Below are 17,378 nucleotides of genomic sequence, written 5' to 3' on the forward strand. Positions count from 1 at the left end.
AATACTTTGTCCTGCTTTGAAGACAAGAAACCTCTCGAGATCCTTTCCAGTCCTACAATTCTATGATATACAAGAGATCCTGAGTTACAAGAAAAAACAGTCCCTGTCACTTATTCCATGTGCTGACCAATCTATTAACACACTGACCCTGTCCTGAAAGTACCAAAAGGGTCTGGCCAGGAGCACCTTAAACTCATGCCAACCACTGGAGAGGAGAACAAGCATTCAGGGAAGAGAGACTAAAATCCAAGCCCAGGTTGACTTGCTTCACCAGCCACAACTCTGCACTTCTTTTGCTTTTCTTTCTATATGTTCCAGACCAGGGATTCTCAAACTTCATTGCACCGTACCCTCCTTTTGACAACAAAAATTACTAGATGACAAGGGGGGGGACCAAAGCCTGAGCGTGTCTGAGCTCTCCCATCCTCCCCAGGACTTCTTCCCGACAGGGGACCTGTAACCTGAGCCCTCTGCCCAGAGGTCCTGACCCACAGTTTGAGAACTGCTGCTCCAGAGAGAAGAATGATGTTTAGAACCTGACAGCTGCAAAAGGACCAGCCAGAGTGACTATGCTAGGTGAGAACAAGAAGTAAACAAACAAGAGACCTTTGATAGCCACATTTTGGATTTTTTTTCAGAGGGGCTGGATTCCTTATATGCAAAAGCCATGAAGAATGGACACAAAAGGGACATGAGAAAAGCACAAAAATAAACATGAGGGGGAGCATGTGATGGCCACAAGGCAACACAAACTAAGGTTGTAAGGGATGGAAAAGTCAATTACAATGGGAGCAAAGAACACTGGCAATGGGTACAGCAAGGAAGTGCAAGCCACAGCAAACAATTATAGAACCACTATAGCAGTGGTTTTCAAACTTTTTGTACTGGTAATCCTTGACACACACAAAGCCTTTGACTGTAATTTTATGGGGGCTTGGGGAAGTCATGCCCATGGAGCTGATAACTCACAACTCCTTGTAGCCAGTTTGAGAACCCATGTGCTCTAAGAAGTAGAGGAAAAAATTAGTCTAGTTCCTTGGCAATAGGACTGAGTCTCAAGAGATCTGGGTTCAATTTTCTTTTCTAATATGGACTTTTTTAAAGCAAGTCATTTATCCTCTCTACTACTTCCTTTCTCTCACCCTTCACCTGTTTTATGTACTTAGCCTTTAACTATACTATGAGCTAGGGTGTAATTCCCAGCTCAAGTACACATATTCCAGTAGCTCAGTGATACCTACTGGGAGTATAAGTAGCAGTGTAGCTTTGGTAGCCAGGGCAATGAACTGACTTTTGCTAGGTGTATATACAAAATACACTCCAGAGGCACAGACATGACATAAGCACAAAAGAGATGTGCAAATGGCATACGTGTCTATGCAGCCCATAAGGGCATATCAGGTACTTCACAACAGTACAAAAGCAGCCAGGGCCCATATCCCAAAGGGCTTGACATTGTGATGCAGAGGAGGGGGACAGAAGAGTGGGGAAGAGTTGGAGGAGGAAGAAGGGAATGACAGCAATAGGATTATGTTAGTCAGTGAAAGCTGTGCAGTAAATTGGGGTTTTTTTTTTGTTTCCAGTACCTAAAACATCTTGGCTGATGCTCTCCATGTCAGAAATGAGTCTTGGGATTGGAATGAGAAGATGCTGCCCTTGCAGACCAGGTTGGAGAGGCAAACAGAGTATTGAGCTTGGCAATATTAGCCAATGTTAATGCTGCTATAGTTCTCTGTCCCTTTCTGTCTATGTGGTGAGTTGGTATCCCTCCTGCTTTCATCCTCCTGCAAGTCCTTTTTATCTGTGGCCATGGCTGCCTCCACACCACAGAACAGGCCCGTTTTCCCTATCTCTGTAGCTCTATCCTAGGAGCTTGCCAATACTACAGGGCTGTGTCTAGACTGCATCCCATTTCTGTAAAAGGGATGCAAATTAGACATATAGCAATTGCAAATGAAGTGGGGATTTTAACCCCCCCCCCTCCGCTTCATTAGCATAAAAATGGCTGCCGCTTTTTTCCAGCTCGGAGCTTTGCCAGAAAAAAGCACCAGTCTAGATGCGGATCCCTCTTAAAATAAAGCCTTTTCCAAAAGATCCCTTATCCCTCTTAAAATGAGGGATAAGGGATCTTTCGGAAAAGGCTTTATTTTCCGAAAGATCCGTGTCTAGACTGGCGTTTTTTTCCGGCAAAGCTCCGAGCCGGAAAAAAGCGGCAGCCATTTTTATGCTAATAAAGCGGGGGGGATTTAAATCTCCGCTTCATTTGCAATTGCGATATCTCTAATTTGCATCCCTTTTACGAAAAAGGGATGCAGTCTAGACACAGCCCAGATGTTTCAAATATTGTTATTGTCATGTGGGCAAAGCCACGGAACAGAGATGCAGCTTATACTGAACACAGGAGTTCTTTCAGAATAGTGAAACCACCTCCCTAAGCCATACAGCCAATTCCTGCATCTACACTAGTGCTTTTGGCAGTGTAGCTATGTCCTCTGAGGGGTGGGGGCTGATTTTTTTCCCCCCACACTCCTAGCCAATATAACTATGCCAGCGAAACATTGTCACGTAGACTAAAAGCCTCCAAGCCCTTTGCTGGTAAAGCTATATTAGGCCACTGTACCAATAAAAAATGGGCGTAGCTCAGACTACCAAGACTATACTTTTGCAAGCATAGCTTTTTCCAGCCCCCTGAGTGAAATAAGCTACACCTGTAAAAGTGCAGTTTTGTCACTATAACTGACTCCACCTCAGCAGCCTTTGCCAGCAAATGTTTGTAGAAGCAAATGCTTGAGAAGCTCCCAACCCACCAGTGATGCTAGCCTTCCCCTTGTAGATCTCTGTGTAGAGAACACTGTTTCATCAGGGTAAGCCAGAAGCAGAGAGTGTTGATAACAAGAGATAACTCTTGGTGACAGTCCTCCAGCGAGAGATTTAACACCTTCCCGAGAAGAACAGCTGACTGGAATGAAGAACAAGAAACTGCCCCAGCCATGCCCAAACACATACGTACGTATGTACGTGTGTGTGTGTCACATACCTGAGCTTCTGGTCCTCTAAAGGTGTCACAGGAGACTGTCTGTGTCTCTCCAAGGACTGTGTTCTGGGACCTTTGGCTCTGTGCTTCATCCCAGAGTTTAACTACTAGAATTTCAATCCCTCCCTGTCAGTGAGGGGATGACATTAGAAATCATTTGCCAGATGAATGGGACTAGCAAACAGAGAGTGCTGGTGGGGGGGCTCTTTCTAGGTACTGTTCTATATTCAATACCCTGATCCCAACAATGGACTTCTTCTTTCCTGTTTGAAGCCAGAAGGGACTGTCTCTGCATGAAGTGGAAGTTGGTGGCTGTGCTTGAAAAACAGGTTTGTGATTTGGAAAGACTTGCATCAAAAAGACTGAGGGTTACTTGGAAAACCAGATTCAGGAAATTGCGTATGCACCCTTCTACCCTCAGAATCAAGAAATAAACTGGTATCAAGGAACCAGAGAGGGGGTTTGACAGTCTGTAGCCACCAGAGGCAAGAGCCCCTGGCATCGATCTGTATGGCTGGAGACATAGGAGCATGGGCAGGCTGTGACTACTACAGAGAAGAGGATCAGGAAGAATACCCACAGAGCTAAAACATACTACTTAGCTCCCCCCACAAATCTATCAAGAGTGCCCACGAGGAGATCCCCAAACATCCAAAGAAAGCAGACTGTTTTAATCAGGGACCTATGCTACAAGGAACAGAAAGAATGTTCTGCTAGGGATGGGCAGACAATAGGATGGGGTGTTGTCAAGCCAGGAGATGTGAGTGCAAGACCGGATGGGTTTCTGAAGTCAGCAGGGAAGGCTCCACTTGTGATGCTGCATGTGAGCACTAATGACATTGCTTCACATGACACCTACACCACAGATTAGAGATGACATCAGAGAACTTGGGGAAGTGTTGAAGGAGGAAAGGAATATCCATGTGATCTTTCTCAGAGATCCTTCCCATCCCACACACAAAGGAAGACAGAACATAAGAACGGCCATACTGGGTCAGACCAAAGGTCCATCTAGCCCAGTATCCTGTCTGCCGACAGTGGCCAGTGCCAGGTGCCTCAGAGCGGGTGGACCGAAGACAATGATCAAGCAATTTGTCTCCTGCCATCCTTATCCAGCCTTTGACAAACAGAGGCCCGGGGCACCATTCCTTACCCCCTGGCTAATAGCCTTTTATGGATCTAACCTCCATGAATTTATCTAGCTCTTTTTAAAACTCTGTTATAGTTCTAGCCTTCACAGCCTCCTCTAGCAAGGAGTTCCACAGGTTGACTATGCGCTGTGTGAAGAACTTTCTTTTATTAGTTTTAAACCTACCCATTAATTTCATTTGGTGTCCTTATTCACCCAATCCACACCACTAATGATTTTATATGCCTCTATCATATTCCGCCTCAGTCTCCTCTTTTCTAAATTGAAAAGTCCCAGTCTCTTTAGCCTTTCCTCATATGGGACCCCTTGCAAACTCCTAATCATTTTAGTTCCTCTTTTCTGAACCTTTTCTAATGCCAAAATATCTTTTTTGAGGTAAAGAGACCACATCTGTATGCAGTATTCAAGATGTGGGTGTACTATAGTTTTATATAGGGACACTAAGAAATTCTTCGTCTTATTTTCTATCCCTTTTTGAATAATTCCTAGCATCTTATTTCCTTTATTGACTGCTGCTGTACACTGTGTGGACGTTTTCAGAGGACTATCCACGATAACTCCAGGATCTCTTTCCTGATTAGTTGTAGCTAAATTGGCCCCTATCATATTGTATGTATAGTTGGGGTTATTTTTTCCAATATTCATTACTTTACACTTATCCACATTAAATTTCATTTGCCATTTTGTTGCCCAATCACTTTTGAAGTTCTTCAGTCTGCTTTGGTCGTGACTATCTTGAACAGTTTAGTATCGTCTGCAAACTTTGCCACCTCACTGCTTACCCCTTTCTCTAGATCATTTATGAATAAGTTGAATAGGACTGGTCCTAGGACTGACCCTTGGGGAACACCACTAGTTACCCCTCTCCATTCTGAAAATTTACCATTTATTCCTACCCTTTGTTTCCTGTCTTTTAATCAGTTCTCAGTCCATGAAAGGATCTCCCTCTTATCCCATGACTACTTAATTTACCTAAGAGCCTTTGGTGAGGGACCTTGTCAAAGGCTTTCTGGAAATCTTAAGTATACTATATCCACTGGATCCCCCTTGTCCACATGTTTGTTAACCCCTTCAAAGAACTCTAACAGACTAGTAAGACATGATTTCCCTTTACAGAAACCATGTTGATTTTTGCCCAACAAATTATGTTCTTCTATGTGTCTGACAATTTTATTCTTTACTATTGTTTCAACTAAAGATTCTGGCAAGCAAACTAGTGCCTAGATAAGTCACATAAAGTAAAGGGGTTGGTTTTATGGAACACTGGCCACCTTCTGTGATTAGAGGGGCATGACCTCAGCTTGAAGAAGGGGAACCAATCTTGTATGGCAGAGATTGGCTCAATTAGTCAGGGGACATCAGCAATGAAAGGAGAGGGTGAAAAAGGAAACAAATGGGCTCTGATTTCCCATAAAATCAAGAAGTCAGCAACAAAATTAATCAAGACCAATATATGAGAAAAAAAAATAAATTGTGTAGGCAGCCAATTCAAAGAGCCTACATGATAGACAAGACACATTAGAGTCGCTCATTTGTGAGTATATATTTCACCTACTTAGTATTATGGAAACCCGGTGGAAAGATCTGCATGTTTGGAACACTGCAATCAATGGCTATTAGCTACTTAGGAAGGACTGAGTGGGGAAAGCCAAGGAGGAGTGGCCGTCTATATAAAAAATGGCAATACCTGACAGCTCAGAAGCAAATTATCTTGAATGCTTGTAAATCAATATTGTAACATAGAGATGGGAAACCTTTTTGCTCTATCGGGGCCACCAGCCCACAGAAAAATCAGTTGGGGGCCACACACAAGCAAAAAACCCTAGCTCCTCACTACTTACCTGCTCCCAGTGCTCCCAAGGTGGAAAGAACTCTCTCCACAGTGTAGAGACTTGCCGCAGGCCAGATCAAATTAAGCCAGATCCAGCCTGTGGGCCGTAGGTTCCCTACCCCTGTTTTAAAGATAAGTTTCAAGACTGGTTACTACTTGGTGTCTGCCACAGACCATCAGATCACACTAGAGAACATTATGACTGGCTCCCTAGCACGTACCCATAATGTGTAGGGGAAAAATGCATCATCATGGGATATTTCAGTTTGAAAGACATATACTGAAGGTCTTAAGCTTTTTGAGTTTCTAAACATTTGTGACTGCCGGAGGAGCTATGCAGTGCAGCTCCTGGCCCCTCTCCTCTGGGAAGAGCCATTGGCCAGGCAGCGTGGCCCAGGGAGCTGCTGTTGCTGGAGCAGCGCCACCCTTGCTGCTGCGGGCAGCCCTGGTGAGCCTCCCAGAACTCCCAGCCCCCAGCCCTGACTTCTGCACTCTGCATCCTCTGCCCTAAATCTTCACAAGGATCCAAGCAATGCTGGGTAAATCCTCTAGTGATTTTATATTTGTTTCTAAGTCCACTGGTAAAAATAGTGAATAGCGTAGAACCAAGAAGTAATATGGGACTCCTGGGCACACACCTGCATGATGATAATTTCCTATTTACAGTTACATTTTGAGATGTCAGCTAATTTGTAGTCCATGTAATCTGTGCCATGTTGATTTTGTGGTATTCTAGTTACATCAATGCTTTTATAACCTTTATCAACAAATCCTGCAATAACATCAACATATCAAGTTAATTTGATGAGATCTATTTTTCATAAGCCCATGTTGATTGACATTAATTATATTACTCTCCTTTAATTTTTTATTAATTGAATGCCATATCCACTGTCCCATTAATTTGTCTACGTTTTATAATGGTTCTTTATTATAAAGATTGCTTCCGCTACCCAGAAGCTTACTGGTACCAGCAGGCAATGAGGGCTGGTGAACCCTAGTTCTTCAAAAAGAATCTTGAAAAAAATGGCGAGGGTTCAGGGAAAGGCCACAGGAAGGACTACAGAATTGGAAAATATGCCTTATAGCGAGATACTCAGGGAGCTCAAATTATTTAGCTTATCAAAGAGGAACTTAAGGGTGATTTGATCACAGTCCATAAGTACCTCCATAGCGGACAGCAATTTGATACCAGAGGGCTCTTCAATCTAGACAACCAGGGATAAAGACCCAATGGCTGGAAGCTGAAACCAGACAATTTCAGCCTAAGACTGGAATGCAAATTATTAACAGTGAGGGTAACCAACCACTGGAACTATTTGCCAAGGATACTAGTGGATTCTCCATCTCTGGAAATTGTCACAGGTCATGCTCACCACTCTTATGCCTGCGGCTGGTTGCCTTGGGAATTAGCTCAGCCCCAGTTTGCCTGCCTGCTTCAGGTGGTGTCTTGCCTGCTGTCACGCCCACTCTGGATTACAGCATCTTCTTTAGGACACAACTCTCTGGACATGTCCCAATCCGTTCTCTCCCCAGAACAGCCGTCCACTATCCAACCACTTGTCTCAGTGGCTGACTGCAATTCCAGTTCCAGTCATTTGCTTCAGTGGCAAACTGCAGTTTTTGCATTCGCCACTCCCCTTGGTAGCAAGTAGGAGTTAGAAGGGGGAGGGCCTCCCACTACTCGGGGTCCCAACCCAGGTACCTTATAGGCAGCAGCCACATATTGCCCCTCTTCCTCTCTATCTACTTCTCTAGGCCACTTCCCCAAAGCAGCCCCCACCTCTCTGTCCTTGTGTCAAGGCCTCAGTCTGGCAGTATCAGTCTGGAAAGTTCTCTTACTCCATCTGATCGTGCCCAGCACTGATCTGTTCAGGGCTCCAGTTCTTCCTCCCTGGGCTTCCAACTGAGAACTGACTTTGCTGCTCCGCAATCTTCTTTATATATGGACCTGCTTTGCTCTGATTGCCTGCTCTCCTCAGTCCTGCTCTGACTGGCTACTTCTGGCACAGCCTCCCTAGCATTGCTTTTCACCCTTTAAATGACAGTGTGGGGCAGATGCCCCATCACAGAAATGTTTTAATCAAGATAGGGTGTTTTTTCCTAAAAAAAAAGTCCCATGTTCTAGTTCAACCACAGCTATCAGACTTGAATCAGGAATAAATTCAGGAAGTCCTAAGACCTGTGTTATACAAGAGGTCAGATACTACATGATCACAACAGTCCCTTCTGACCTTATGTAATCTATGAATCTATGCACCTCATTCCTTTTCCCTCAACCTTGCTTGTAGTGGACCCCACAGAACAGGTCAGAGATAAAATTAACATTCCACCAAAGACAGGTAGTAATGGCACCTAGGATAAGCAGAGATAGAGTAGACACCTCTCCCTAAATAAACGGTGATCCCCCACACAGAGATCCAGGAGGGTAGTGTGATTATACAACATCTCAGATAGTTGGTGATCCTCTGAGCAGTGACCCCCATGCACTTCAAGCTCATACACTCATACACACAAAATGATGAGGAGAAAAACAGTGAATACATCACTATTTTCAGGCAATAAGCTGCCAGACTAGGATAGATCGAGTAATATTCTAGCCCAGAAATTGGTGGCCTTTGTCAGGACAAGGAGAGACATTGACCTACATTCTTCAGAGTGATTAGCAATTTTGGATGCCCAAATATGAGACCCTAAAAAGGGGTTGGGTTTTCCAGTTCCCATTTTCTTGTCTCAGGTTGAGAATCCACAAAATCCAGCATGCAAAATCACTAGATGTTTTTGGGAAACGCAGGCCATAAATCACAGGAGATAATTTCTAAAGCAAAAGGTAGACAGGAGGGCATCCCACCAGGAGAGTTGGTGACAACTGCAGCCAACATTAGACAGCTGGGTACCTGGAGACTACTGTCATCCAGTGACTAGTTGAAGGCTGGAATATCAAGCCAGATTGCAGCCTCGTCGCTCATGTGCACACAGGCATATGTGCTTTAACCTTGCAGCAAGTGTCTTCGTTTTGGGAGCTTGCAGATTTCTTAAGAGGAATAATAAAGAAGGAAAACATTAACTAGTCAGGGCTGGGTTTTGGGGTTTTTTTTATATATAATTTGTTTTTTTTTCTAATCTACTCCAAAAACTAGGAAAGGAAGGGGGAGAAAGTTCTGGTGATGTCAACTCCCATCACCATGGAAACTGAACATTTTTAGTGACAGCAAGGAATGAAGTCTTCCTCCTTGAGCGGCTATGTTGTGTGGGGAGTGAGGGCGAGCAGGGCAAAGAAGGGAATCCAGTTAACTTAAACTATCTCTTCTGACTTTTTTAAAGGTAGTGAAAAGAGAGTGAGAGAAAAAAATGACTGAATGAATAAATGACTTGAACAGTGAACTGAGTTTACAGAAAAAGGACCTGGCGTGATTATCCCTGTTGTGCCTCTGCTTTTTCTGTTCACAAGGTGATCTTTTAACCTTGGCCTCTCAGCCTGGATTAAAAAGACAGGGTGGTTGTTTGTTTTGGGACAGGCAAATGGTTGGTGTTTCCTTTTGTTAAAGGAGAGAAGTCTGATGGTCTCTAGTTCTTTCACACACACACCCCAGCACCACATATTCCTTCTTTGGAACCCAATTTGCGTGCTACTAAAGTCAACGGGAGCTCTGACACAGAACTGGTTGGGAACAGGACACAAGCTGTAATCTGCAGGGGAGAGAAATGCCTTGATTCTGATTTAGGATATGGTTAAACGAGATGGAGAGAAGAGGCATGAAGACCCTATGTCAAGGTTTTCACTTCCATATATATCCACATTATAATATTCATGGTTGTGCATATCTGTGGAGCTGTGGGCTCTATCAGGAACTGCAGTGGCAAAAGCTGCAGCATGTCAGGCTGCTGCTCGCAGGAGCCAAGGCCCAACCCAGGCACTCCGCCGTACAGCATCTCTGCATCGCCCCCAACCTGTCCCACTCAGGTAGCACCAGGCTTACCAGCAGCAGTCCTTAGTCACATTAGTGTATGCAAGCAGTTCTCCTGTTCCTGGACAGGAGACTCACATGCTGCATGGAAGAGACTTGTGTTCTCAACCAGCTTCTAGCCACCCCTTTTCAAATACACTTTCTATCCTTTTGCAATTTAAAAATCTGAGCTATAATATCTCTTCTTTAACATCACTTCTCCTGCCACTACACCACCCCTCATCTTTCCTGAATATTCTCAGCTACACTCATTGTTACAGAAGCTCAGGACCAATGGGCTGAGATGTGGAATGCAGCTGTTTCAACTTCTTTTCCCTCGACTAACTCCCGCTCGCCACAATGTGGGGCCAATTTAATGAACGACCCGAGCCTCTGATACACCAGGTGCAGTGACTAAAAGATGGAAAAGCTCTTCCCATTTCACCCATGTTGCTTTCAGTGTTCATTTCTTTCCATTCTCTTTCTGGTACAGGCTGATTTCACCGCTAGGCACCCACCTTCGTCTCTCAGATAATAAATTAAATGAGTTTGAAGGTCTCAGTTTAGTGCAACAGGAAGCAATTGTCCTCACACCCAAAGGGAAACATCTTTCAAACCTTGTTGCAGACAGGTGTATTAAAAACAAATGTAAAAGATGGTCCTATTATTCACCCCAGGGAACAGTTATGCGGGGTAAGCTTGAACGGCTCAGCCAGCTCAGCCAGTGATACACGGAGTTCTGGATGACAATGAAAGCTGGTTATTCCCTGCAGGGAGGAAAAGGGAGGTGTGGCTAGCTCCACAAAGGAGCTGTTTGTGTTTTGTTTGCTGTAAGAAAACAAAACAGCCATACTTTCTTCTGCAAACAACAACACTTCTGCCATGGGGCGATCTGATTAAAAACAAGCAAATCGGTAAAGCTGCACTCACCCGTACAAGGAATGAAATTTCCTCACACATGCAAGTGGCACTCCTTGTGGGCTTTGGGCTTTGGGCTGCGCATGCACAGAGGCTTGGGAAGTGGAAATCAGAGCTTCACCATAGCAACTTTGTTGTTAAAAATGCTCAAATGTCAACTTGTCCCTAAGGTGCTGTGGGGTGGACTGATGTGATGCAAAGGCAGAAACCTACTATTTCTAAAAGGACGCTTTTAACCTGAAAGCCAAGCAAGTGGAAGCAGAGCTGTTGCACTGATCTGGGCCACAGCGACACAGCACTGGCCCAATTATGGGCCCAATTACGTTAAAAATGTTGCTGGTTTCTGAGCCAGTGCTTTGACTGATGTACATCAAGTTAGCTTCCCTGCACTGAGGAAGCTACACCAATTCCCATGTGTGGAAGGTCTGGCCCCCATCGACTATTGGTTTCTACCCAAGCCTGCTGAATTGAGCACATGTGTGATTCCAGTTTCTCAGGGATGATGCACACAAAACGACACAGCCACAAACACCCAGGGCTCATCGTGCTCTCAGTTCCAGCAGGGCAAATCGAGATTAGCAATGTTGACGTCACAGGAATTGCTCTGCTCTTTCCCTCAAGTAAATAGGAAATTAATCTGCTCCTGCGCTTAAAAAAAATAACCCCCTTTCTATTCTCTTCCAATGCTTGACATGACCCCGAGACGGGGACCATGTTCCAACCACATGCAACACTCCAGCACTTCAACATGGTGAGAAAACAGAAAACATGGAACATACCCAGCCATCACAATGAAGAAATCCAGGCGGTTCCAGGTGTCTCCAAGGTAACACTTCTTGCCAAAGATCCCAAGGGCCACCATCTTCAGCACCATCTCCATGGCAAAGAAGATAAAGATGAAATCATCAAATACCTGAAGGAGCCACAGGGAAAATGGAGGGTAATTTTAACAAGTGCTCGCTGCCCTTTCATTCTACAGCTCAAAATGGGTAGATGAATATAAACATCAGTGTGCACAAAAATGAGAGACTGCTAGTGCTGGACAAGCAGGGAGCTGGGTAAATTTCCTCTGCACATAACTGGGCAAATAGGAATACATAGAAAAGGATCAAATTAGCGGTGGATGAGTGTGGCATATGGATGGATGACTATAGATTAGTGGGGATGAGTATAAATGAACTCTCTGTAATTCTAGTGCCATAGATTACATTCAGTCTCTTTCTCTCTCACACACACAAACTCCTATGATATTTTTTAAAGCAAGTTTGTTGCTATGGGCATGCCTGTTGAGAGAAATGTGAGACTCCACTACACCATGTTTGCTGGGGCTCTGCACCCTTCCATTTCATTTTATTTGAGCATATGTTACAGATAGTTACACACACACACACACACACACACACACATTCATGAGCCCTTCTCCTTGCCAACCTTTTTTGGAAAAAGCTAAATGCAGATGGAAGGGAAACATCAAACATAACAATTAGAACACGGGCCTGAGCCTCAGCCAATGATGTACCTGCTCCCATTATTGGGGCAAGAGACTGCTTACCTGCAAGATCTTGCACCGATCATTGAGGCAATCCATATCATCACAGGGCTGGTACATGCCCAGGGTAACACAGTTCAGTAGAATCACCATCATGCTGACACACTCGAACCAAGTACGAAGGAAAATAGAGTCAAGGAAAAGTCTGCTCAGGTCAACTACCCCACAATTGCTGTCCCAGGTCTTGAGATGACAAAATAGAACGCTTTAAGGAAAACAAAACCCCAGATGGTAGAATAGCCAAGTCATTAATCCCTGTATTTTCTGTCTGTATTCTTTACTCTCCTATCCTCATTCTATTCTACGGAAAAAAAAGTTGAAACACATTTTGGGGAGAGATTCAAGTACCACAAAGCATTACTTATGCACATTAGTTTCCATTGTTAAACATAAACACACACCAACTTCCTGTTTCAGTGGTTTGCTGTACTGTTACAAATTAAGTGCAATAGGAATAGCTTTCCCATCATGTCCGTCATTCCAAACATGCAAAAGCCTCAAGCTTATGAGCAGAGAGTTTGTCCAACACAACTGAGTGGACAGACTTAAAAGTACAAGTCTCTCCTGGAGTGGGTACAGGTTTCAAAGGTTGGAAATAATTTTCTCTTTGATTAGAACTTCAAAACATGGAACTGCCACAATGCAACAGATCAATGGTCCATCTAATCTGTAATTCTGCCTCCAACAGTGATCAATGTTGAATACAACTTCCATAATGTGCCTAATTGTGCTATACTATCACCATAGGGGAAAACTGTGTTCCTGACCCCAGCTGGTGATCACTTTACACCCTGAAGCATGAGGATTGATAGCCCTTGTAATTGTTTTCTTCGCTACATTGGGGTCTCATTCACTGATTCATAAGAAACGCTATACTTATTCATAAGAAATGTCTACTCCTTTGTTTAGACTAAAATATCTGCTTCAATAGCAGCCAGCAGAAGAGAGTTGCACGGGCTAATTATATTTTACATTTAAAAGTGTTTCCATTCATTTGTTTTTAATATACTGTATTGTCTTTTAATTTTATCAGGTACTGCTCCATTTCTACATTAGGGGGCAGTGTAAACAGGAGGGCTTGAATGATCTTTGTGCCTTCAAAATTGTATATACCCGCTCTCCTCTTATTCTTATTCTTCTTTCTAAAGTAAACAGACTTAGGGCCAGGATTTCACTTATACTAACCCCTTTGTATAGTGCTTTAGCTAAATGCTCCATCTAGCACTGCAAAGGGGCCTAAAGGGGATGTCAGTTCTTTAAGGGAACATCTACACCACAAAGAAAAATCCACAGCCGGCCTGTGCCAGCTGCGGACTTGTGGGGCTTAGCTGTGGGGCTGTTTCATCACTGTATAGACTTATGGGCTCAAGATGGAAACTGAGCTCTTGGACCTTCCCACCACACAGAGTCCTAGACCCTGAGCTCCAGCCCAAGCCCAGAAATGTACACAGCAATGAAACAGCCCAGCATCCCTAGGCCCATGAGGCTAAGTTGTCTGGCCCAGATCAGCTGTGGGTGTCCAGCAGTCATGTAGACATAACACCAGGCACCTACTGCCACAGTGGTGTGACAGGGTCTTGGTTCAAATAAGGCCCCTAGTCTCCTACTCTTCCTGATATGTATCAGCACACATCAAACAAACACTTCTGCTTAGTTTCCATTTGGGGCCTGCTATGGGCAAATGGCCCTTTGGAGCCGCCTCTCCACCCCCAACTTTACTCTCCTCCATCTCCGCCGGCGGGTTAGTGCATGCGGGGGCCCAGCCCCAAACTGGAGGGAGCAGGAGAAGACGTGGTACAAGCTCCCCAGCCTCCTCCCAGGATCTGGCTCAGTCATGCACCAGGTTTGGGGCCCCACCACAAAGCAGCGGTGAAGGGGGGGGGGCGCAAAATTTGCCTTTGCCCCCGGGTGCATAACACCCTTGCTATGCCTCTGGAGACAACCCCTATATTTTTTGACACACTGTAAATGTTTGTTTGTGCTTCGAAATAGAGGAATTGTGTCCTCCATAAGCAAGATGGGTTAATCATTGTCCCACAATTAGACAGTTACATCTCTAAAAGGTTTGTCCAGTGGCTAAAAGGTGATAATAGTATGGCCTTGCTGCATAAGAATGTTGCGAGGATAAACACAGAACACGTTACGAGATGCTCAAATACTACGTTAATGGGCCCACATATTTACCTAAGATATATTCCCCAATTTTGCCTACTATTGTGATTTTACTGTGATCTCAGAATATTTGGAGTTTTTCTTATAGCCCTAGCTCCTGGAGTCCTGAATTACCTGAGAATCTCATCTTTCATAAAAAATAATAATTGTCTAGTACTCATGGTTGCAGAGAAACACTGAAAAATATGAACCCTGAAGGCCCAAACACCAGAAGGCCAATATAAATATCTACAAGTGCTTACTTTGACCCCTCCTGGAGGTGCTTGACCCCCCTCTCCCCCAGGCCCTGCCCCCATTCCCCCAACCCTCAACCCCCACCTCACCGATTCCTGTCCCTGCCCCTCCTCTCACTACCCCATTCTATCCCCTCCCCTAAATGCACCCTGCCCTTACTTCTCCTGCATGTAAATAGCTGATCTGCCCTGGGTTGAAGGTGCAGGAGGGGGAGGAGCTGTTTGGAGGGGTTGCAGGTGGTTGCTGAGTGTCTACTATTTTTTCCCGGTTGGTGCCCCAGCCCCAGAGCACCCACAGAATCAGGTCCGATGGCAATATGCCATATCTGTTATTTTTTAAAAAACACCTGATTTTTAAGGCCTGACTTTTGATTTGTGGCCACTCGGCATTGGCAATATTAGATTTCTTCTCCCCTTTTTTTTAGAAACTGGCTCTGTGAAAGTGTGTAGATGCCATCCAATTTTCCTGGTGACGTTGTTCAGCATCCTTGTGGTTAAAATGACATAAAAGAGGCTCCCGCCCTTGTCACTCTATAGTTTTCCTTTCAGTGCAGGTGGGTCTCCAAAAGACCCATTGTAGCTGCAGTAGAGAGAGAGAGAGAAATTCTGATGAGAAAAATGGAGCATCTCCCGCTCAGAATCGGGAGGGGTCACTGTCAACTTGAGTCAATGGAAGGGGGTAATTATAACTACCTGCTGCCTTCAATGTGTCACCACTGTCAGCCACAAGGACTGTCTCCAGTCACCACGGCAACTGCCTAGAACCAGGTTTATAATCTTCACTTTTGCAATGTCTTCCCCCTCCCTCTCTGCTCGCTCCCCTTCTCTTGTGCCTGAGCCTGTAATTAATTTCAACTGCTGACAAAGCTGGTGTTCAAAATCTGCATCATTCAGTCAGAAATTTCATTATTAATTAACTTTTTTTGAAGTTCAAGTCTTCTACTTACAAGTGAATTTCCCCCTTCTCTCTCTCACCCATTTCTCTTTTCTCCTCGCTGTTCCTCTCCTACCCCACCCTCTCTCTCCTCCAATCTCTCTTTCTCCTGTCATCACTCCCCTTCTCATCCTAAGTTCTGGATCCCAAAGGGATGGAGAAGTGACAAGACACTTTCACAACAAGGCCTGTCGCCATAGGTGGGCTTAGGAAATGAAAACAGGAACACAGACATTGTCAGAATGGATCAGATCAGCTTTATGTCTAGTCCAGCATCCTGCCTCTGACAGAGGCCAGCCACAGACGCTTCAGAGGAAGGTGCAAGAAATCCTGTAGTGAACAATTCCATAATAACTTGCCCTCAGGGGAAGTTTCTTCCTAACCACTGTCAGTTAGTGTCTGATTTATGCCCTGAAACTAAAAGGGTTTATAGCCCTCATTTAAAGTTTTTTTGTCCGGTCTCCGGTGCCCATGGATTGCTCATTAGCCACAGAACTGTCTCCTCCTTTCAGAATCCTGTTAAGCGCTTGGCTGCAGTGCTGTCTTGTAGCAATGAGCTCTGTAATAGGATAGCTTGGCCCTTACGGGCTGGAGGCCTGCAGGCAGCCAACCCCTACTACTCAAGGAACTGCTCCAGCCCTGCTGTGCCATGATAGCAGTGATGGATGAAGCTGGATGGAGGCCAGCAGGAAGATACAAAGAGAGGGGAACCTCAGGGTACTGTGGGGCGTGAGAAAAGCCACTGCTAGGGAAGTTAAGCCGTCAGAGACAGGAGGCTGAAGTTCAACCAGGTAAAGCCTGCAAGTGACTGTGATTAGGGCCCATCTCTGGGAAGAAGGGAGTGATGTTGAGCTAGGGTTGGGGCCTACATAACCAGTGTGTACCCAGAAGACTGAATACATTGGACCCCAGAAGGGAAGTGATTTAGTTACCCTTGGACTTGAAAAGGAGGAAAGAGAGGCAGGATGTCAGATAGTGATCTCTGGCCACATGGGTGCACCCAGGAAGCAGCCAGTCCTATTATAGGCTCCAGATTTGTTAGCTTTGGCCTGAGAGGTATGGCCCTTTTATCATTCTACATTTGTTGGTTTTCATCTTCATTGACAATACATCCTGCCAGACACCTGTCTTCTTCTCTCGTCCTCTTGTCTATAGATATTCTAGCAGCTGGACAGCCTCCACTCCCAGGAGCATCAGCCAAATGGTTAATTATCCTTTAACTTCTGCTCTCAACCAGTCAGGGTGGTGTTGGAAGTGGGAAGATGAAGTCTACTTAAGGGTGGTACAGAACACCAGCTTGGGCTATAACAGCATTACTGCCTATCTGGGACACCTTGGATTTTCCATGTCAGTCCTCTAAGACTTAGTGTGTGGGACAATTAAAGATATCAAGATGATCATGCACCAATGTGAGACCATGAGATGAAACTGAAAACATGGCAATGTTGTGACACTGGAAAGTCATTTAGTTTCCATTCCTGTAGGACGAGGAGCAATAAGAGGGAAAATATGGCCCAAAGTGATTAATATCGGCTGCAATCACTTGTTTTTCCTAGACAAAAAACAAAACTAAGTAAAGTCCAAGTGTTTTGCGTTTTGCAGACATGGCT

At 44.7% G+C, this 17,378-nt stretch overlaps 1 protein-coding gene across 1 annotated transcript in view; it reads right to left on the reverse strand.

Moving 5' to 3' along the window:
• The window catches only part of CACNA1I (calcium voltage-gated channel subunit alpha1 I), a 116,566-nt gene extending 101,725 nt beyond the window's left edge, over positions 1–14,841 (reverse strand). Inside the window, exons 1-2 of the mRNA XM_075936472.2 lie at positions 12,433–14,841; positions 11,660–11,793 (exon numbers count right to left, since the gene is read on the reverse strand). Coding sequence (XP_075792587.2) covers positions 11,660–11,793; positions 12,433–12,525 — 227 coding nt within the window. The 5' untranslated portion in view covers positions 12,526–14,841. The remainder of the gene's footprint in view (positions 1–11,659; positions 11,794–12,432) is intronic.
• Between the last annotated feature and the right edge of the window lie 2,537 nt (positions 14,842–17,378).

The sequence above is a fragment of the Pelodiscus sinensis genome, chromosome 1 (assembly GCF_052426305.1).
Source record: "Pelodiscus sinensis isolate ZL-2025 chromosome 1, ASM5242630v1, whole genome shotgun sequence".
Lineage (NCBI taxonomy): Eukaryota > Metazoa > Chordata > Testudines > Trionychidae > Pelodiscus > Pelodiscus sinensis.